General features: G+C 59.6%; 2 protein-coding genes across 2 annotated transcripts; both read left to right on the top strand.

Moving 5' to 3' along the window:
- The first annotated feature begins 4717 nt into the window (after nucleotides 1-4717).
- On the top strand, nucleotides 4718-11200 carry UAP1L1 (UDP-N-acetylglucosamine pyrophosphorylase 1 like 1). Its single transcript, XM_043470195.1, has 9 exons — nucleotides 4718-5475; nucleotides 6076-6280; nucleotides 6486-6661; nucleotides 6971-7143; nucleotides 7327-7520; nucleotides 7957-8097; nucleotides 8640-8825; nucleotides 9370-9436; nucleotides 9891-11200. The coding sequence occupies exons 1-9, from the start codon at nucleotides 5187-5189 to the stop codon at nucleotides 9972-9974; spliced, it is 1515 nt and encodes a 504-aa protein (XP_043326130.1). The 5' UTR covers nucleotides 4718-5186; the 3' UTR covers nucleotides 9975-11200.
- A 2962-nt stretch (nucleotides 11201-14162) lies between these two features.
- LOC122442403 (endoplasmic reticulum mannosyl-oligosaccharide 1,2-alpha-mannosidase-like) lies at nucleotides 14163-21238 on the top strand. The gene is made up of 8 exons (XM_043470196.1): nucleotides 14163-14407; nucleotides 14984-15092; nucleotides 15732-15847; nucleotides 17504-17658; nucleotides 17905-18014; nucleotides 19333-19518; nucleotides 20185-20333; nucleotides 20717-21238. The coding sequence occupies exons 1-8, from the start codon at nucleotides 14300-14302 to the stop codon at nucleotides 21158-21160; spliced, it is 1377 nt and encodes a 458-aa protein (XP_043326131.1). The 5' UTR covers nucleotides 14163-14299; the 3' UTR covers nucleotides 21161-21238.
- Nucleotides 21239-21641: the final 403 nt, after the last annotated feature.

Raw genomic sequence — 21641 nt, 5'->3', positions numbered from 1 at the left:
TGAGGCCCTGCCCCGCTCCCTTTCCTCCACTGATGGTCTTCTCCATGTAACTGATACCCCACTTTGCCACTGAACAGAGCACATGAGTTACCTGCCGCTTTAGAAGAAGACTGTTTACCTTGACGGGTAAAAGAACAAAGAGTTGACGGCCACCTCCTCCAGACAGGCTCCTGGTGCGGGAATGGGCTCCACCCCGTGGCTGGCCTGCCTACCTGTGCCTCTGTCCTTGGGCCCCAGGCACTGGTCTGAGTCTCAAGCTGTTGTAAGGGCAGCTGCCCTGGCCAGGGAGTGTCCTGGGTCCACTTCTCCCCTGGGGTTACCCCTCAGAGTGAGGACTCTTATGGTGAGGAATTTGGGGGGTACCTAGAAAGCTGTGACCCTAGAGTCACCCCATGGAGACTGGTCTGTCCCTGCCTTCCCCTTTAGTGGCAGGACCAGCCAAAGTCCCCAGAGGCATTCAGGTCTTTTGTCCCCCCGTTCGTCTCCCCTTCTCTGCTTCCAGCAACCACCCCCCACCCCACCCCAGCCCCCTGTGCTCAGGGTCCTGGCGTTCCTCCAGCTCTGAGTCTCTGCACTGGGGGGTCTCCTGCCAGGAACGCCCTCCTGCTCAGAAGGCTGAGCCCTGTGCTTCTTGGTCCACAGTGGTGCTCAGTGGAAACCTCCCTGGAGGTCGCAGCGGAAAGAGCATCTTTGGGTGGGACGCTGAACCAGGGTGAGGTCTGTGGGAGGGGGCGGCCTGGGGACAGCTCTGTGGGGTTAGCGTGGGTGTGGAGGTTGGCGGCTGGCAGCGGGCAATGCTGCTCTCTCTCAGACGGCATGCCCAGCGGGACCCAGGCTAGGCCACGGCCCTTGTGAGCCTGAGCCCGCTGTGCCAAGGAAGCAAAAGCCCCGTAGGGCTTCTAGAGCCGTGGAAAAGGTGAGCCCTGCCGGCTCCTGGTCCATGGGTGTTCCGATGGCCCCTCACTAGGCACTGGAGAAAGGCATGGAGAAGCTGGAGTCAGTGCCAGCTCTGGACGTGGGACTAAGGCGTGGTCCCCATGTCTTTCTGATCCTGAACTCTGATCGCTTCCTCCTTCCATGTTGCTTTCCAACCTGCCCAACAGCTTCCCACCTGTAGCTTTCAGGTTTGCTGTCACCCTGGTGGGGGATGGGAGAGGTAGGTCCTCTGTGGCCTTTAAACTTGTGAGGTACACACCCTTGTTGTAATTTTCTCTGTGGCAGCCAGGAGCTCTTTGGAGCCGGCAGGGGCACTGACCACTGACCACTGACCACGCTGTCCTCTGTGGCCCAAGAAGCTGTCACCCACCTGCGCCTCCTAGGTACCCCCGTTTGTCACTGCCCCCTCTGCCCAGGTGGGCCAGCCCCGCTACTCTTGGCCCTGCAGGTGCCTCTGGCTACGTGGCCTCAACTGTCCAAATCCTTCTGACCTCAGCTGAGTCCCAACCTCCCACGCACACTGTCCACTTGGAGCACCTGCCGCAGACCTCCCTTCAGGGCCACAGACTGACGGAGCGGACCAGCCCCTCACACAGCACGTGCACCCTCACAGCCGTCCGGCCCAGTCACGGTGCTAGACCTGGGGCCCAGCATGATCATTCCGGTAACACGCATTGGCTGAGTGTCCACTGTGTGCTGGTCATGGATCAAGTGATGGCGCACAGCAGTGAAGCAGACAACAGCCAGCTCTTGGGGGGTTCAATTCCCATGGGGAAGCCGGGCAGGGGAGGGTGCAGAAAGGCAAGGAGGAACAGAAAAAGATAGAAGGGTCTCCCCAAGTGTGACTTGTGAGCAGAGATCTAGCAAAGTGGAGCAGGAAGTCCTCTGACTTTCTGAAAACAAGCCATTCAGGTGCAAAGGCCCTGAGGCAGGCCCACTTCTTTCAGGTCCCGAGCAAGTGCAGGGGGCCCTCAAGGGGCTGTTGAGCTCTGCTTCCTAACCCAGGAAGGGTCCTTGGAAGGGATGGGGCTCATACCTTAACAGGCGCTCACTGGACAGGCCGGAGGAGGTTTTTCTTTTCTTCTCTTTCTTTCTCTGTCTCCTTCCTGCCGCACTGGGTCTTAGTTGCAGCTTGCAGGATCTTTCGTTGTGGCATGCGGGATGGTACAGGAGGCAGTGACCAAAATCATCCCCAAAGAAAAAGACATGCAAGAAGGCAAAGTGGTTGTCTGAGGAGGCTTTACAAACAGCTGAGGAAAGAAGAGAAGTGAAAGCAAGGGAGAAAGGGAAAAATATGCCCAACTGAATGCAGAGTTCCAGAGAATAGCAAGGAGAGATAAGAAAGCCTTCTTAAATGAACAATGCAAAGAAATACAGGAAAACAACAAAATGGGAAAGACTAAAGATCTATTCAATAAAACTGGAGATAGCAGGAAAACATTTCATGCAAGGATGGGCACAGTAAAGGACAAAAATAGTAAGTACCTAAGAGAAGGAGGAAAGATTAAGAAGTGGCAAGAATTTACTGAAGAACTGTAAGTTGGAAAAACCACGATGGCGTGGTCACTTCCCTAGAGCCAGACACCCTGCAGTGTGAAGTCAAATGAGCCTTCAGAAGCATTACCATGAATAAAGATAGTGGAGGTGATGGAATTCCAGTTGAACTATTTCAAGTCCTAAAAGATGATGTTGTCAGAGTGCTGCACTCAATATGTCAGCAAATTTGGAAAACTCAGCAGTGGCCCCAGGACTGGAAAAGGTTAAGTGTTTATTCCAGTCTCAAAGCAGGGCAGTGCCAAAGAAGGTTCAAACTACCACACAATTGCACTCATCTCACACGCTAGCAAGGTAAAATCCTTCAAACTAGATTTCAGCAGTATGTGAATGGAGAACTTCCAGATGTACAAGGTGGGTTTCCAAGAGGCAGAGGAACCAGAAATCAAATTACCAGCATTCATTTTATCATGGAGAAAGCAAGTGAATTCCAGAAAAAAATCTACTTGTGTTTTATTGACTATGCTAAAGCCTTTGTGTGGATCACAACAAATTGTGGACCATTCTTAAAGAGATGGGCATACCAGAACACCTTACTTGTATCCTCAGAAACCTGTATGCAGGTCAAGAAGCAACAGTTAGGGCTTCCTTGATGGCTCAGTGGTAAAGAATCAGGCTGCCAATACAGAAGACTCCGGTTCCATCCCTGCTCTGTGAAGACCCCACATGCTGCAGAGCTGCTAAGCTTGTGCACCACAACTATTGAGCCTGTGCTCTAGAGCCTGGAAGCTGCAGCTACTGAAGCCCGAGCGCCCTAAAGCCTGTGCTCCGCAAGAAAAGCCACCACAGTGAGAAACTCATGCACTGCAACTGGAAAGTGGACCCCGCTCTCTGAAACTAGAGAAAAGCCCATGCAGCAATAAAGACCCAGCATACCCAAAAGTAAATGAATAAAATTATTTAAATAAAAGAAAAGGAAGAAGAAGCAACAGTTAGAACCAGACATAGAACAACTGACTGGTTCAAAATTGGGAAAGGAATACAGCAAGGCTATATATCATCACCCTGCTTATTTAACTTAAATGCAGAGTACATCATGGGAAGTGCTGGACTGGATGAATCACAAGCTGGAATCAAGGTTGCCAGGAGAAATCAGCAACCTCAGATATGCTGATGATACCATGCTAATGGCAGAAAGTGAAGAGAAACTAAAGAGCCTCTTGATGAAGGTGAAAGAGTGAAAAAGCCGGCATGAAACTCATTAAAAAACAACAGAAACAACAGCTAAGATTATGGCATCTAGTCCCATCACTTCATGGCAGATAGAAGGGGAAAAGTGGAAGCAGTGACATATTTTCTTTTCTTGGGCTCCAAAATCATTGGGGATGGTGACTGCAGCCATGAAATTAAAAGATGCTTGCTCCTTGGAAGGAAAGCTATAACAAACTTAGATAGTGTATTAAAAAGCAGAGACATCACTTTGCTGACAAAGGTTCATACAGTCAAAGCTATAATGGTCATGTATGCATGTGAGAGTTGAACCATAAAGAAGGCTGAGAGCAGAAAAAAATGATACTTTTGAACCGTGGTGTTGGAGAAGACTGTTGAGAGTCCCTTCGACTGCAAGGAGATCAAACCAGTCCATCCTAAAGGAAATCAACCCTGGATGTGCATTGGAAGGACTGACGCTGAAGCTGAATCTCCACTACTTTGGCCAATTCATTGGAAAAGACCCTGATGCTGGGAAAGATGGAGGGCAGGAGGACAATATGGTGGCAGAGGATGAGATGGTTAGATAGTATCATGGACTCAATGGACATGAATTTGAGCAAACTCCAGGAGACAGTGGAGGAGAGGAGCCTGGCGTGCTGCAGTCCGTGGGGTCACTGACAGACACGACTGATGACTGAACAACAATCTGGGATCTTTAGTTGGAGCGTGTGGGATCTTAGTTCCCTGCCCAGGGATTGAACTCAGCCTCCCTGCATCAGGAGATCAGAGTCTTAGCCTCTGGACCACCAGGGAAGTCCCAGAGATCTTTTCATTTCAGGTCCTAAAGCACCATTTTAACTTGTTTTAACCGTGGGTACCTATGACTTTTAGACTTAATGAAACTAGTTTCTAAAGGAAAATTTTGTCCTCATATTTTTCACCAAGGAGGCTGTAAACAGCAAGAGGTTTAAAACCTGGTGGTTAAAGTGAGAAGGCAGTGCGAGGGGCAGCCCCTGCGTGCTTCCGGTCACACGGCCATGGGAAGGAGGGGGAATGAGAAGGAGGGGGCCCACTGGCGGGAAGGTTGGCCTTCTGGGGGGCCCTGCTGGGGATCTGGCTCTGTCCGCCCCCGCCCAGCCCTCAGTCTGCCGGCCCTGAGCCCCCGGACTGTGGTCCCTGGCGCCAGGTGTCCTGGTAGACGCAAACATGGGCACTGGCAGGGACGGACCCTAGCCTCCCCTGGTGCCTGTGGGCTAGGAGGTGAACTAAAAGTGAAGCCCGCCCTCCAGCGCCAGCGCGGGCAGGGGCGGGGCTCGGAGCGGCCTCCCAGGCTGAATAGTGGCGGGGCGGGGCGGATCGGGGGCGGAAGAGAGGCGGAGTGGGCCGGGGTCTGCGACCCGGCCGGGCCGGGCCGGGGCGGGGTCAAGGCGGGGCGCCCCGGGCCCGCCCGGCTAGAGTCGGGGCCGCCAGCCGGGTCCCGTGACACCGGCCGGAGAGCGCTGGTCACAGGCGCCAGCGCGGCCGGCGGGGGCGGTGGCGGCAACATGGCCTCGGAGGCGGACCTGCGCGCCCGGCTGCAGCGCGCCGGCCAGCAGCACCTCCTGCGCTTCTGCGCCGAGCTGGCGCCGGAGCCCCGAGCCGCGCTGCTGGCCCAACTCGAGGCCCTGGAGCCCGAGGCGCTGCGCCAGCACTGCCAGCGCGCGGCTGCCGCCTGCGCGCGCCCCCCGGGCCCGCCGCCCGACCTGGCTGCGCGGCTGCAGCCCCTGCCTCCTGAGCGCGTGGGCAGCGCGAGCGAGGGTGACCCGCAGACCCGGCAGCTCTGGGAGGAGGAAGGTAGGCGGTGGGGGTCCGGGCGGCGGGTGCCGCGGGCGGCCGGCCGGAAGGGGCCACGCCCACGGAGCGGGCGGAGCGGGGCTCGCGGGGAAGCGGAGATTGGAGCTCAATTTGCCTTCTTCGTGAAATCGCCTGCCGTCTCGCGCGTACCGGCTCGGGCTGGTTCTGGGGCCGCCGCCCCCAGGCCGAATTCCCGGGGGCTGTGCTTCGTGCTGGGCGCCCCTGGATGGCCAGCTGCCGCTAACTAACAGCAGGGGACCCCTGGACGCTTGCACAGGCTCCTTTTCACAGCGGCGTTGGCGAGCTGTGCTCCTTGCCTCTGGGCCCGTAGCTGAGGCTGTTGCGCTTGGAGGGGATCGGCCCCGGGTCCCGAACAGGCCCGCGGGGTGTTTCCCCTGAAGGACTCAGGAGGGCGTGGCCAGAACCTCGGCAGGGCCGGGGTAGGGTTAGGGGTGGGTGCGGCCCCGGCCCAGGTCAGAGTGTCATCTGGAAAGTTGTGCGCTGTGGCTCGCAGCCCCAGGCTCGTTTGGTTTGCGCTAAAATGAAGCGGTGGTTGCGTGCTGGGTTTCGGGAACCCCTCATGGTGCCCCCTGCCTCCAGGTCTCCATCAGATCGCCCTGAACAAGGTGGCCGTGCTGCTGCTGGCCGGTGGGCAGGGCACCCGCCTGGGCGTGACCTACCCCAAGGGCATGTATCAGGTCGGGCTGCCCAGCCAGAAGACCCTGTACCAGCTGCAGGCGGAACGGATCCGGCGGGTGGAGCAGCTGGCCGGCGAGCGCCACGGGACCCGCTGCACCGTGCCCTGGTGTGCGCCCGCCTGCACTCCCTGGGCCCCAGAGTGATTCCCCGTCCCCCACCTTGTGTAGCCCCAGTCCTGCTCCACACCGGGACTTGAACCCCAGCATAGCCCCAGACGGAGCCCAGCCCCCACCCAGAGGGAGGCCTGCCAGCCCCATCTGCCGGGGGACCAGGCCCTCCGCAAGGCTGGCTCAGCCTCACCTCCCTTGCAGGTACATCATGACCAGTGAGTTCACGCTGGGGCCCACGGCCAAGTTCTTCAAGGAGCATGACTTTTTCCACTTGGATCCCAACAACGTGATCATGTTTGAACAGCGCATGCTGCCTGCTGTGACCTTCGATGGCAGGGCCATCCTGGAGAGGAAAGACAAGGTCGCCATGGCGCCAGGTACGCCCTCGTCTCTGAGGCAGGAAGGGTCTGCCTGGCCGAGAATGGGGAGCTAGCTCGGGGTCAAGAGGCCTGGGACAGAGGCCAGAATACCCTGCCCAGAGGCTGTGTAGTCCTGAGCAAGTGGCCTCCCTTCTCTGGGCCTTGATTCCCATCTGTCACGTGGAACAGTCACAGGGCTACTTGGATAGCGATCGAGCGCGTCCTTGGGCGCAAGGTCCAGCCCCGAGGGGCCTCCCCTGTCTCTAGCACACCATCAGCTGGAGGCCGGCCGGAGCCCTTGCAAGGCCCTTTCTCCTCCGTTGGCAGATGGCAATGGGGGCCTGTACAGCGCGCTGGAGGACCACCAGATCCTAGAGGACATGGAGCGGCGAGGAGTGGAGTTCGTGCACGTGTACTGTGTGGACAACATCCTGGTGCGGCTGGCCGACCCAGTCTTCATAGGCTTTTGCGTGCTGCGGGGCGCCGACTGTGGAGCCAAGGTGAGCCGGCGCGCGCCCCTCCCTGCCCTGACTCCTCCTCCGGCCCTGACCCCGCCTCCTCCAGCTCCGCCCTTCGCCCAGCCCCGCCCTCCCTGCCCGGTCCCGCCCTCCCTGCCCGGTCCCGCCCCAGTCAGTCAGTTTATCGGCCCAGCCAGGCATCTATCCATCCTGCTGCGGCTACAGGTGGTGGAGAAGGCGTACCCTGAGGAGCCGGTGGGTGTGGTGTGCCAGGTGGACGGCGTCCCCCAGGTGGTGGAGTACAGCGAGATCAGCCCCGAGGTGGCGCAGCTGCGCGCGCCAGATGGGGGCCTGCTGTACAACGCAGGCAACATCTGCAACCACTTCTTCACCCGAGACTTCCTGCGGATGGTCACCAGGTGTGCGTGGAAGGTGGCTTCCCGGCCAGCCTGGCTGCGGGGCCCGGGAGCAGACCTGAGCTGCTGTGGGTTGCAGTGCAGAAAGGCTCTTGAGTTTAAACAAGCTGGAGGCACCAGAGAGCTCGGCAGCCAGTGCGGCCAAGTGGGCCTGGCCCTCCTGTAGAGAGGCTGTGCCAGCGGGTGCCGCCCACCCCGGGGCTTGCCCACCTCCACCCCGGGGCTTGCCGTTGCCTCTGTGCCTGGGCAGGGGTGAGGCTGATGGTGGCGGGCTCTCTGGCTCTGCAGAGACAGGGCTCAGCTGGGCCCTCAGCGCCCTGTGTCCGCTGCGTCCGTCTGTCCAGGTGCCCCGCCTGGCCAGGCCTGCGGGAGGTAGGCTGGGGCCCTGAGGCGTCCTGTCTGAACTGTGTCTCACCTCCTGTGGGCCTCGCGTCCCCAGGGAGCTCGAGCACCTGCTGCAGCCACACGTGGCTGTGAAGAAGGTGCCCTGTGTGGATGAACACGGGAACCCGGTAAAACCGCTCCAGCCGAACGGGATCAAGATGGAGAAGTTCGTGTTTGACGTGCTCCCGTTTGCCAAGTCAGTGCAGAAGCCGTGTTTGTTCCTGCCCCCCGCACCCGACTTGTGGTGGTTCTGAGGCCCAACAGGCAGGGAGATGGAGATGCCCCTTCACAGCGGGCCTGGGGGGCTGCAGGCGGGTTTTGGTGCAAGAAGCCCAGAGGAAGCAGTCCCTGGGGCGGGAGCGGAGGGCACATCTAGGGCAGTCGGACCCTCGGGGTTGTGGACTTGGGGGGACACCTGTGCTTCCTCATGAGCCCCCCTCTGCCCTGGCCTGGGGCCCTGAAGTTGTTTACAGGGGAAATAGCTGGAGCTCCCAGGGTAGGTGGCTGGGGTCCCTGGTTCTGGGGGTCCCAGGTTCTGGGGGTCAGGGTGGTGGGAAGGGGAGGGAAGGTAGGACCAAAGATAGCTCCAGGGTCTTGGAATAAAGACTCATGCATGCCCGGGGGCCCAGAGAACAGACCCCACGTAGTCTGTGTCACTCCGGCCTGGCTTTCAGCTGCTAGGGCCCAGGCCATCTGGGCCAGCACGTCCAGTCTGCAGCTGTCTCCCCTGCCCCCCAGGAACTTCGTGGCCTTCCAAGTGCTGCGGGAGGAGGAGTTCTCCCCCCTCAAGAACGCCGACTCGGCCGACAGGGACAGCCCCTCCACGTCCCGGCGGGCCCTGCTCGCCCAGCACTGCCGGTGGGCCCTGCAGGCCGGCGCCCGCTTCTTGGACGTGCATGGGGCCCAGCTCCCCGAGCAGCCCAGGTGAGTGTGGGCTGCGGAGTGTGGCCCGGACAGTGGTGTCAGGGTGTCACAGCCCAAGCCTCACCCCAAGGCCCTGCTGGCGTGGCTGCTGAGCTGAGGTGGGAGCTGCTGAGCTGGGGTGGGAGCCGCTGCCCTGGCACCACGCTGAAAGCAGGTGGCCGTGTGCCCGGCCCTCGAGGTCTGCTCAGGGCCCCGGGGACGTGAGGGTTGCACCTTCCCAGGCGGGGCACCCAGAAAACAGCAGGCAGGCCACTTTGCAGGGTGGGGAAAGAACAGGAACTTAGGTTCCACCCCAATGCCCACAGCCACCTCCTGAGTCTGGCTATTCAGGCTGTGAGATGCCTACAGGAGGCAAGGAGGGTTTTCCAGACTAAGTCAGGGCCTGTTGCTCTGGGGCGGTGCCCGGGGCCGGGTTTTAGAGGAAGAGGAGGTTGCCTGGAGAAGGGCTGCGGGTGGGCAGGGACTGGCCAGCTCCCTGGTGGGTGGGGCCAGGGAGGGCGCTGGGACAGGACCCTGAGCTGATGCTGACGCGTGCACCCCCCAGCCTGCCTGGCAGTGCAGAGCCTCCAGCCATCTGTGAGATCTCACCCTTGGTGTCATACGCTGGAGAGGTAAGAGCCGGCCAGCCAGCAGGGGCTCCCCTGGGGTTGGGTTGGCGGGGTCGGACGGGGCAGGGTGAGCTGGGCGCTTGGCTGGGAAGTCACAGCTCTGCCACGGTCAACTGGCAGGGTCAGCGGTCCCTCAGTGGCAGAGGACTGTCCAAGACCTGGGGTGCAGCGAGCTGTCAGAAGCCTGGAAGGGTTGGGGAAGGCAGACCAGGTCCATCTGGGCCTGGGGTTTGAGCCAGTGGGAGCCTCTCCGTGGGAGGACAGCCACCCTGCCTCCCGTGGGCAGTTCTGACCGGCCCTGTGGGAGGGCCACCTGGGCCCGGGGACCCAGGTGGCATCCAGCCCTTGCTCCCAGAAGCCCCTCTGGCCCTGCTTCCCGCTGGCTCCGGGCCGACCTGGGGCCTCGCCTGGTGGACCAGGACGTGGGATCTGGTCATCACGACCTGCTTCTCTCCAGGGGCTGGAGGAGTACCTGCGAGGTCGCGAGTTCCGGCCCCCGCTCATCCTGGATGAGACCACGGCGAGGGAGCTGCAGCCCTGACCTCCGCCAACCCCGGGACCCAAGGCCCAGGACGCAGCCCCGCCTGGGCTCCGGTCAGGAGAGCTGCTCTGCGATTCTGGCTGCAGACCGGGGAGCCCAGAAGGGAGCAGGCCTCCTCCACCGGGGTGGGAGGCCTCCCGCCACCCCGTCCCCGGGCGCCAGGTGACCCCAGGCCTGCGGGGCCCCTGGGGTGCTCTGGCTTCACTCCTGCTGTGGCGTCCAGGCTGGAGGCAGAGGGACTGAGGGGACTGGGGTGGGGCCAAGGCGGGTGCGGAAGGTGCTGAGAGGCGCACGGGCCTGTCAGCTGAGGGGGCTCCTGGGCCCCTGCACACCTACCTGGCGGGAGCAGCAGCAGCCATGCTGTGCTTTTCTGCAGAGATGAGGGGACGGCAGCACCTGCAGGGCTCCATGTTGGGAGGGACAGCTGAGCCTGTGGGTCACAACCTGGCCCGCCTTCCCTGCCCGGCTGAGGCCCACAGCAGGTCCGGAGCTGGCTCTCTGGGAAGCTTGGCCTGCATGCCTGGCAGGGTTCTCTCAAGTTCCGTCCAAGGCCTCAGCCCCCAGAAAACAGTGGGACCCATGGAGGGTGCCCCACATCACCGACGCCTCATGCCTATAGGGAGCTTCTGACAACTCAGTGCTCACACTCCTTCCCCCCACAGCCCCCCAGGAAGGGGTGGGCACAGCCCCTCACTGCACACCCCCGGCCTGCTCAAGGCGGGGAGAAGCCGGCTGGCTGTGGTCTCGGGCCCTGCCTGCTTCCCTCCTGGAGAGCAGCACGGGGCACCTGCCCCCTCCTCCTGTGAAGAGCGTCCTAAGTGCGGCCGCAGCTCAGCCAGGCTCGCCCCGCCCCTCCCCGCTCCTCCAGCCCACGTGTAGCCGTCTTCCCCAGGAAGGGTGCTGTCCCGGGAGCTTCAGTGGCAGTGACCCTTCCAGGGGCCTGGAGTGGACGGTGGCTCGTCCACGCCTCCCGCCCCGGGTGTGACGGCGGGGCCAGGGCCCGGAGGATGACTGCGCCTCCATCCATCCAGGCTCTGCCATCAGTCCTAACTGTGCCTTACTTGCCTTCCCCCAGCTGCTCCACAGGCGAGCAGAGGGCCTGGGGCAGAGGGTCACCAAGGAGGAGGTTGAGGGTCCCGCTTGGCTCCTCACTGCCATGACAGGGCAACCTCTTTACCACATCGAGTCTGTTGGGTAAACTATTAAAACAGCTTGCTTTCACAAAACCTTTTTATTTTCAAATAATTACACCTTCATGTGAGGTTTCGCTCAGTGCAGAGAGGTCCCGGGTACACCTCGCCGTCTCCTGCAATGTCTGTCCTGCTGCGATGCGCGAACGCCGTGACCAGGAGACCCTGGTCGTGCTGAGTCCTCTCTCCCGGCTGAGGCTCCCTGTGGGCCGCGGGGTCCCATGGCTACAAGCACCTCCGTCCTGCTTCCTTAGGAGCCACGTGCCCCCATCGTCTCTCACCCAGACAGCTGCTAATTGAAGCAACTGAGTTTTGAAGGATGGACAAGCTCAGTTTTCCCAGAATGCTGGGCTTTCCAGTAAACAAGGTGCTGTGATCCAGCCCGGCCTGGCGGGTGCGCTGTCTGACCAGCGAGTGTGGTGGGAGCAGCGCTGGGTGTCCCAGGTCTGCGTCCGTCCAGGGGCTGCAGCCTGCTGGCCCTGCGGAAACGAGAGCCCGCAGGCTGATCTTGGTATCAGGAGACTGACTATAGTGTGTGGGCAAGTGGACCTGAGTTTGGTTTCAAAACAGATTCACTGAGGCAGCCTTCAGCTCTGTGTTCATTAACTGGCTGAAAGGAGATCCTTCCCTTTTAGTTCAAAGGACTGGGATCAAACAGGAAACCATGTCTACTCCAGATTTAGCAAATTTAGCCTACATTATTCAACCAAGCGAGACCTCTCAAATCCTTAACCTTCAACTCCAGTGAATAATGGTCCCTAAACAAAACCCTTTTAGTTTCTGCTAGTGTTGCAAAAAGCCAGGACACTGGAAAGAGACTGTGACAAGCTTAAGTACTTCAAGTGCCTTCAGGTTCTAACCAGCCTTTCCAGCGCCCTCCTAGCCCCCAGAGATGAGGCTCTTTCCAAACCTTGCTCATCATCAGCTCAGAGAAACAAGTTTCCAGTTTGGGAATGAATCTCTTACCACACTCAGCTCAACTGTGGTAAAGTAGCCCCTGTCTTGGAAAACTAAAGTGGTCCAAATGGTGGTGGTCCCTGATGAACCTCAACCTGTCTCTGAACCTGTTTCTTTTTGCTTAGGCTCCCCAAGATACCCACCACTCCCTCTCCTCAATTCTTCCACCTCCATTCTTTAGGCCAAGACATCCTAGAAAATACCGTGCTGGAAATTTCTTTCTTCCAAAAGGGGAAGTAATTCTAGGAATTCACAGTAACAATCAAAATAGCCAACAACGTAAACTGCTCACCACCTTTGCTTTGTCTCTCAGTCCTGGAGCTGTTTCTGGAGACATTGACCATTTGTTCCTATTGAATCAGCTACCACTCTCCTTATGGGCAACATCTCCACCTGATACTGACAAAAGCCAAAGTGCTCTTCCCGTCAAGACTGAAATTTAAGTCCCTCAAATCCTCTCCCCAGAACAAACCAACACCCTAAGTAGAGAAGCCCCTCCAGGTTTGAAGCCCGTGACAGGGTTCCAGGGCTCAGGGCATAGTGCCTGTAACACTGCTAAGTGGAACTCGTGAGGAAGCCCAGGGACTGAGGGTGGAGGTCTGTCCAGGACCTGCAGGCCATTATCAACGCTGCTGCCCCTCAACAGCCTGTTCTTAACCCCCACCCTCTGCAAGCACTCCTGCTGAAAGCAACAATTTTCACTGTAGTTATGTTGTGTGTTCTTTAGCACAGGAACACTGTGGGTCTCATTCAGGACCATTGAAAACAAGGACTCACAACAAAGCAAGTCAAATGAACCTTTTGGTACCAGTGCATATAAAAGTTGTTTATACTCTTCTGTAGTTTATTAAACATGCAAAGGCATTGTCTAAAAAACCAATGTATGTACTTCATTAAAAAATACTTTATTGCAAAAAACTGCTCACTGAAAAGTTGCAAGAATTACCAAATGTGATAGAGACCGGAAGTGAGCAAATGCTGTTGGAGAAATGGTGCCCATGAACTTGCTCAATGCAGGGTTGCCACAAACCTTCAATTTGAAAGACACAGTATGCACAAAGTGCAATAAAGCAAAGTATTATAAGATGAGGTGCGCCTGCATGCCAGCTGATAAGGCTAACCAAGACAGCTCAGATTCCACTTGGGAAGGACAACAACGCATCTGGACATGAATGCCCCGAGGTTTCACTGAAATTCCTTCCTTTCACAAGCCTTAAAGGCTGATTTGGACGATACAAGGTTTCCTGCAGGCTCCATGCTATGACAGCATTGGGACGACTTACTACTCTGCTCTTCTCAAACCTCTTCACAGGAAGCCATCACCAATTTGTTAAAACTGTTCGGTTTTACAGGGACATAAAGTCTCCATGAAAAGCTGCATTTGATCAAACTCAGCATCGATACTTAGGCCGCCAGATCTTGGAAAACACCAACAAAAGTAATATTCCTCTCCTGGTCTCGACATAGCTATTATTTGCTACAGTTGCACGTTCTTAACTGCAAACCCTTCGCCATGCCCGAACAAACTCATTTTGCTGATCAAACAGCTGGCTACTTTTACGGTTGACAGGTCCGATGGATGAAAATCCCCGGGCTTCTAACTCCGCAGCCGGCCCCGCTTCTTCCTGCCCACCCAGGCATCAACTGGGTCAAATCCACCCGGTGGGGTTGGGTAGGGCAGGGTCCAGCCCTGGGGTCCGCAGCTCAGGGGCTCCCGGCTGACGTCGTGGAGCAGGGGGACACCTGCCCGCGGTCAGCACTGCCGTGAGAAGCCCTGGCTGATCCTCGATGCCCACAGGCCCCGGGGGAGCCGCGCGAGGGCACAGGACGGCTCAGCGGCCCTAAACCCCTCAAGAAGCCTGTCGCAGCGCCGGGAAGCCATGGCAGTGAGCTGCGCGCAGACGCGGCCGTGTGGGCGTGACGTCACCGCGCACGAGCCGACGCAAGCGGCGTAGGACCCGAGCCTGCCTTCAGCAGAGCCGCGACAACGGACGCAGGCGCAGTGGGGCTCCGGAGGCGCGGCAGAGGCGCATTGGCGGCGCGGCGCGATGGGCGGGGAGTTGACGGCGCCGCTATGGCCGGACACCCGACTCAGGCCGACTGGTCTTTCAGCCCGGCTCGAAGCTGGGCTTCCTGACGCCGCCGGAGGGCGAGGCCCTTCGGGCCCCCGCGGCCGTCATGTACCCGCCGCCGGCGCCGGCGCGTCGGGACTTCATCTCGGTGACGCTGAGCCCCGGCCGGAGCTACGATGGCGGCCAGGGCCTGAGGCGTCGCTCGTGCTGGCGGGTGAGGGGCGGGCCGGGCGGCCAGGTCGGCGCTTCCCCGGCCCGGGGTCTGGGGTCCGGGCGCGAGCGCGGCCGGCTTCGCGGGGCCCGGGCGAGGAGGGCTGCGGGTCCCTCTCCGCCGTCCACTGTGGGCACAGACGGTCTCTGCGGGGGTTTCCTTTCTCCAGCTCTGACCAATGGGGCTTCACAGGTGGCTCGGCGGTAAAGAACCAGCCTGTCGAGAGGAGACGCGGGTTCGATCCCTGGGTCGGGGAGACCCCCTGGAGGAGGAGGTGGCTCCCCTCTCCAGGGTGCTCGCCGGGAAATCCCATGGACACAGACGCCTGGCGGGCTACAGTCCATGGGGTTCCAATGGAGTGGGACGCTACTAGCCAAGAGCACCCACGAAGCCGGTGCTGGGTGTCGGCTGCAGTACCGCTCCAGCCTGCGGCCCCCGCTTGGAGGAAACGTCCCCAGTTCAGAAGCAGCAGACCCCACACTGGGCCTCGGGAATTGCTCCTCGTCCTCCCGGAGTCTGACATGGAAGGAGAGATTGCTCCTTGTGCCCCTTTCAGTAAAAAAGTCGTCTGTCCCTCAGAAATGGAAGCAGCTGTCGAGGTTGCAGCGGACGGTGGTCCTCTTCCTGCTGGCAGTCCTGATGCTCTTCGGCCTCCGGTCCTATGTCCACGTGGCGGATGAGTGGACAGGTACCAGCTGCGTGATCCTCGGGGGTCCTGAGGGCTGACTAAGGGGTGGCACAGCGATCTGGCAGCGGCGGGAGGTGTAGACTTCAGCGCATTGGCAGGAAGCGAGATAAGGAGAAACCTAGAATGTTCCCAGTCCCCCGCTATAAGGTGGCTGTTAATCTGCGGTGTGTGACTGTTTCCCAGACATGCTGTGAGAAGCGGGGTGACGTCCCAGCCGCCTCACACCGAGATCCAGGTCCGAGGGTACACGCGGAGTCTGCGTGCACTGCAGTGCTGGGAAGCAAGCGCAGGTGCCGGGAGGAGGGGCAGCTCCCTCCTGGCTTCTCGGAGGAGGACAGCTGCAGAGCCCCGCGGCTTGCTCCTGTGAATGGCCTGTGTGCCACTGTGGGCCCTCCTTGAAGTGGAAAAAATAAAAGCCAAGTGTTTGGGTTGTGGGTGGGGATAAAGACAAGCTGCCAGGAGCTATGGGCAGGGTTTGCTTCCCTGTGACCACTCTGGAATTCCTTGACCTGCCCTTTTCGGAGGTCCCAGCCTGTCCCTTTCCAGGAGTGCTGGCTGTGTAGGTGCTGTTTCCAGCGCCCTTTGGCTCTCCTCTGGACCTTGAGGTGTATTTGAGATAAAATAGACTCTCCTGTTTAGCTGTGGACAGCAGGTCGGCGGCAGCATGGCAGATGAGACCAGCAAATCCTCCCGTCTTGCCAGCTCCTCGGAAAGCAGCTGAGAACCCAGAGACCGTGGCGGGGCTGTCGCCTCAGGTACTTGGAGTAAACTCAACGTGGAGTCGTAACTGGGGTCCAGGCCAGAAGCGCTTCAGCACAGCGTGGGCTGTTTGAGAGGGACTGGGAAGAGTTCTGCTTCCTGCCCTGTGTCTGAGGTTTTAACCTAACCTCCTTGCTCTGGGCTGGTGGGACGGAGGAGACGTGGGGAGAGGAGGAGGGCCATCCTGTCCTCCGTCCTCTGCCCGTGTGGCGCTCCGGGTCCTTGGGAGGTGAGACAGATCGAGCCTTTTCTCTGGGAGCTACTGGCCGGGGGCGGTCAGGCGGGGGCTCCACTCTGGACCTGCCCAGATGGAGGTGCTGGGGCCTCAGCATCACAGTGGGGTCAGCAGGGAGGACTGGGAGTTGGCAGGTGCGTGCTGCCTGCCATCCACAAAGGGTGGGGCGGGGTGAGGCCTCGTCCTGGGGGCCCGGAGCCGTCCAGGGTGGGGGGCGTGGGCGGGAGAGCACGTGGAGCCTAGAGGGTGATGGGGTCAGCCAGAGCCGGGGAGAGTCCCCCCCAGGGGAGCCGGCCTTTGAGAGCCCAGGATGCTCCCTGTGGGGACACACTCCCACGGGCTGGGGTGTCCACGTGGGCCCAGGCGCCCCCAGGGAGAGGCTCTGGGACTGATGCCGGCCTCACGCCCCACAGTGTGCCTGGGAGGGACGGGAGGCTGCTCTCACCCCGTCTCTCTGGAAGGCCTGTGTGTGAGAGAGTGGTTTCTCCCTTTAGAGCCAAGCGCGTTCCTTCTGTCACTTCTGTGGCCACTCTCTTGTGTATTGACTTCACGGTCCGTGACACAGAACGTGGCTGTCTCCCCACCAAGAGACAGGTTTCCACACCTCAGCCTCGGTGACCTGGACTCTGGTGTCCAGGAGGGGCCTGGAAATGAAGGCGTGAACATCTCCGTCTCCTGTGGAGCGAGTCTTGGGGCCCCTGCGCACCCTGAGGCTGCTGGCACCTCCTCTCTGGGTCCGACACTCGTCCCCGAGACCTGCTTCATCCGTGGGGCTGTGTTTCGGCCGCACCTGCTCTCGTGACCCGGGGGCCCGGCTCGGTGGGGTTTGAATCTTGGAAGGGGGGTATCTTCACGGATCCTCCTCCAAGGTGTCCATGGGTGCTGCAGCCAGAGGCTTTTCCATTCACGAGTCTGTGTCCTTGTGAGCTGGAGGAGTTGCTGTCACAGCCCCTGTTGGGCGGCTGGAGCCAGGACGAGTGCGCCCTCCCACAGCGCTTTGTCACTGACCGGCCGCCTCTGCCGCAGACTTCTGAGGCTGAGGTGGGAGTCCCGGGCGCAGGCCTGGGCAGTGTCCTCTGTGGCTCCATCGACGGGGATGGGGTGGCTCAACCCTGCCCTGCTACCCTTAGGGTCTGACTCCCAGACACGCTCTGGCCAGGGGCTTAACCGACCCTCCAGGGCTACACTCGCCCGTTGGCAGAGCCTCCGTCAGGCAGTCAGAGCCAGGAGCTGCTGAGAAAGGGGCTCCTCCCAAAGCTGCGCATTGTAGGAAAAATGGAAATCATTTCCTTTAGGAAACTGCAGCTGCTCAGCCAGTCCACAGCGCTCCCTGTGTGGTTCCAGGTCTGACTGGGGAGGGGGAGCGTCCTAGAAGCGGGATGGAATCATCGCACAAGTGACCCTTGTCTCTGTCCAGAAGCCCCAAAGGCATTTCCGACGAGGACCCCCCAACCTGCAGACGAGAGCGCCCGATGGAGACACCCAGGAGAGGAGGCAGGCCCAGGCCCAGAGGAGGGCAGAGGTGCTGGGAGAGGCTGGCTGGAGAGCAGAGGCGCAGAGAGACGGCCTCAGGTACCGGGAGCTTAGAGATGGTCTGAATGTGGGCACCAGTTTTTCCTGGTGTGTTTTTTATAAGCGAAATTGCTAACAAGTGTTTTCCTTGTTTCACTTTGCGCACCCTCGTGGAGCAGGGCGGCTGCTGGCTCGTCTACTCGCGGCCTCCCTGGGCGGCGTTCGCGTTTGGGCCTGAGCTCGGCGCGGCCTGCGGCATCCACACCTCTGTCCCTGTCCTGAGTATTCTCGTTTCTCTCCCCACAGCTGGAGGGGCGCAGGGACCAAGCCACCGCAGGGCACTGAACCTCCTGGCGAGAAGGCAGAGCTCCCCCCCAGGCCTTCCCCGAAGGCAGTGAGGTTTCAGGCCAACCCAGGTAGGGTCTGCCTGCCCCCTCCGGGCCTCAGCTGGCTTGGTTCCGAGGGTCACGGCGAAGGACACACTTGAGAGTTGGGGCCGCGCTGCAGCTCCTGCCATCCGTCTAAAGTCTGCTCAGCCTCGGACAGCCAGGTGGACCAGGCTCCTGTGGGTCAGGCGTCCCCGTAGCTTTGGTGACGGTGTCTGGCTCTTGGACAGACGTCTTTCAGGGTCCAGTGCTGCAGCTATTTTAGCTTTTATTTTGTATTCTAGTATAGATGATTAATGGAGAAGGCAATGGCAACCCACTCCAGTGTTCTTGCCTGGAGAATCCCAGGGATGGGGGCCCCTGGTGGGCTGCCGTCTATGGGTTCGCACAGAGTCGGACACGACTGAAGCGACTTAGCAGCAGTAGCGTAGATGATTAACTGTTGTGAGAGTCTCAGATGAACAGGGAAAGGACTCAACCGTACATACACATGTATCCGCTCTCCGGCAAACTCTACTCCCATGTAGACGGCTATGTAGCGCTGAGCAGGGTTCCGTGTGCTGTGAAGCAGACCCTTGTTGTTGACCCGTTTAGAGTAGAGCGTGACAGGCATCTGTCCCAACTTCCTGTCTCCTCCCCGTTTTCCTTCTCCGGAAGGAAGGTTCATTCTCAGCCTATGGGTCCCTTTCTGTTTTGCAAGTAAGTTTATTTGTATCGTTTTTCTTAGCTTCTATATATAAGGGATGTCATAGGATACTTCTTTGTCTGAGTTATTTCATTCACTATGACAATTTTTAAGTCCATCCACGTTGCTGAAAATGCCATTATTTCATTCTTTTGAGTGGCTGAGTAATATTCTGTTGTATGCATGCAACACATTTTCTTTATTTCTGTTGACGGACATTTACGTCGCTTCCATGTCTTGGCTGCTGTAAACAGTGTTGCAGTAAACATTGGGGGGCTTGCATCCTTTCAGTCATGTTTTTCTCCGGAGGTATGGCCAGGAGTGGGTAGCTGGGTCATATGATAGCTCTATTACTAGTGTTTTAAGGAACTTCTGTATTGTTCAGACAAGGCTTTCTTGTCCGGGTCACCAGCGCCTGGCACGATTGATGTCCACAAACCAGACTGCACACCCAGGCTTACTGGTTCCTCTGCTTCCGCTCCTTCGCTGTTTCCTGGAGGGTGGTCCCTGCTGGGACTTGGTGGAGGCTGACGAGCCTGGGCCGGGTGCAGTTTCCGCTTGGGCCTTCACTGCGGCCTAAGGAGCCCCTGCGGCAGCCTCACTCGCTGTGGGGCCACAGGGCAGCTCTGTCTGGGTGCCCATGCCCTGCGTTCCTCCTCCCAGCCTCCCAGAACGAGCGCCAGAAGGCCGTGGTGGATGCCTTCCTCCACGCGTGGGCTGGATACCGCAAGTTCGCCTGGGGCCACGACGAGCTGAAGCCCCTGACCAGGTCCTTCAGCGAGTGGTTCGGCCTCGGCCTCACGCTGATCGACGCCCTGGACACCATGTGGATTCTGGGGCTAAAGAAAGGTACCTGCTCGTCCCTGCGGTGGGCTTGAGCTCGCCACGCGTGACCCTCGGGCCCGAGTGAGCCTGGTCTGGGAGGTGACCACACGCCGCGTCCTGCTGGGCTGTGCTTCCCCGTCCTGGCTGCCAGCGTGGCTGTGCTCTGTCCTCACACGTCCGTGCGCCCTGCGCCTCCGGCAGAGCGCCGAGTGTGGCAGAGGGCGGAGTGCAGGGCTGTTTGCCGCCCGTGTTTCTGTTGCGGTCAGGAGGGCCCTGTGGTGGGAGGCGACACGTGCGCCGCCGCAGCGGCCGGCAGCGCCCTAAGTCTCCCTCTCAGTGCTTGTCGGTGCAGACAGGGTAAGACGGGCGACGTGCCCCAGATGTTTCTGAGCCGGCGCGCTCACGGCCCCGTCCGTCTTCCAATCGCACTGCCGCCTCCACCACTCACTGTCTCGTGCTCCTCGGTCGTGTGGCTTTGACGTCGAGCGCTTGTGCTCACGCTGCACGGCCTTCCCCCACTGCCCGCTGGCCCCGTGTTTTCTGTGCGGTTGGAGGACTCCTGGGCTCCCCCTCTTGCATGAGGAGGTGGTGCCGAAACCCTGCAGGGGATGTGCGTAGCCCCAGAGGGAGCGGTCAGGCGGATGCTGGACTGTTAATTTGTTCCTGTACCTCTGCTGTTCCACGTGGTAGAATTTCAAGAAGCCAGGAATTGGGTGTCCAAGAGGTTATTGTTTCAGAAAGATGTGGACGTCAACCTGTTTGAGAGCACAATCCGGATCCTGGGGGGGCTGCTGAGTGCATTCCACCTGTCTGGAGACGTCCTCTTCCTGACGAAGGCTGTGAGTGTCCCGGCCTCAGGGCTGCTCGCGTCCGGGGGGGACTGGGGTCTCAAGTGCTCAGCAGTCAGTGATTTTCTCGTGGGATTGGGCTGCGGCAGGGGTTTGTTTCCAGTTCTGCCTCCTCCCGCTCTTGAGTCTGCTTCCGAGCACATGGGTGGCTGAAGCAGCGTTGTGCCAGCCTGCTGCCTGCCCGTGAGGTCATTCTGAACTGATTGAGTCCAGCTCGGGTTTTGTAGCTGGCAGGGTTAAGGTCAGGTGAAGCCAGCACACTTGGGTCTGTCCACTGAATTACATGAAAATGGGTATCGGGTTTACTGTCGTGTCATGGAGACACAGCCTCTGAGCAGCAGGACTCGTTGACTGATCGCTGTGTTGTGTATCAGGAGGATTTTGGAAATCGGTTAATGCCTGCCTTCCGAACACCCTCTAAGATTCCATACTCCGATGTAAACATCGGCACCGGAGTTGCTCACCCACCCCGATGGACCTCTGATAGCACGGTGGCTGAGGTGACGAGCATTCAGCTGGAGTTCCGAGAGCTCTCTCGTCTCACGGGGGATAAGAAATTTCAGGTATGGAGGGGCTCTGCTTCCGGCTGGTGCGGGTTTTCTGCGGGGCCATCTCTGGCTCATGGAGGCACGTGCAGGTCTGTGTGGTCATGGGTCCTGGGCCATGAGAGTCCTGTCGGTTTTGGTTCTTGTCCCACGTTCTCCTGGAGAATCGCGTTTTCTGGTGATACCAGAGGTGCAGACGGGAGATGCCCTGACCGGAGGCTGAGTCCTCTGCCTGGCCCGCCCCCGTGCAGTCCCGTGTCCTCAGGGCCCTGACAGCTGACGGCTTGTCCTGCCGCGCTTGGCGTGGCCTGGAGTCCACTTGCCGTTGTCCTGGGCCCTCCTGCAGTGGCGAGGCCCGCCTGCTCTGCTGTGGCTGAGTGCCACGGGGTGTGTTGGAGCTCTGGGCTCTGTAGTCAGGTCAGCGTAGGTGACGTGGTGGTCCCATTGTGGCGCCCTGACTGGGCCCCGCATGCTGTCCTGGGGGCAGTGGGGTGCTGTGCTGGCATGGCCCCTGTCCCGCGGTGCTGACCGTGCATGTGGCGCCGTGGCGGGCCTGTGTGTCTGTCTGGCTGTCTCCGTGTCTTCAGCAGCGTCTGCCACCTTCCTCCCCAGGGCCGCTCCTGTGGCGGGTCTGTCTGCGTGTCGGCATCTGTTCAGGTTTCCCTGTTCTCTCCGCTCATCCCCATCTTTTTTGTTGAGATGTTTGTGTTGAGAGGTCCCGCTCTCTCCTGTGACTGTGGCTGTCTGTGCCCTC

Source organism: Cervus canadensis, chromosome 5, assembly GCF_019320065.1.
Source record: "Cervus canadensis isolate Bull #8, Minnesota chromosome 5, ASM1932006v1, whole genome shotgun sequence".
NCBI lineage: Eukaryota > Metazoa > Chordata > Mammalia > Artiodactyla > Cervidae > Cervus > Cervus canadensis.
The sequence above is the reverse complement of the archived record's forward strand: the minus strand, read 5'-3'. Positions and strand labels throughout refer to the sequence as shown.

What these genes read in the sequence shown, in the direction of transcription:
- UAP1L1 (XM_043470195.1), top strand. Translation starts at nt 5,187, where the DNA reads ATGGCCTCGGAGGCGGACCTGCGCGCCCGGCTGCAGCGCGCCGGCCAG. An exon ending in GCGCCGACTGTGGAGCCAAG is followed by an intron (nt 7,144 to 7,326) that starts GTGAGCCGGCGC and finishes CTGCGGCTACAG; the next exon opens with GTGGTGGAGAAGGCGTACCC. An exon ending in TTCCTGCGGATGGTCACCAG is followed by an intron (nt 7,521 to 7,956) that starts GTGTGCGTGGAA and finishes TCGCGTCCCCAG; the next exon opens with GGAGCTCGAGCACCTGCTGC.
- LOC122442403 (XM_043470196.1), top strand. Translation starts at nt 14,300, where the DNA reads ATGTACCCGCCGCCGGCGCCGGCGCGTCGGGACTTCATCTCGGTGACG. An exon ending in TGGCGGGGCTGTCGCCTCAG is followed by an intron (nt 15,848 to 17,503) that starts GTACTTGGAGTA and finishes GTCTCTGTCCAG; the next exon opens with AAGCCCCAAAGGCATTTCCG. An exon ending in TCCTCTTCCTGACGAAGGCT is followed by an intron (nt 20,334 to 20,716) that starts GTGAGTGTCCCG and finishes GTTGTGTATCAG; the next exon opens with GAGGATTTTGGAAATCGGTT.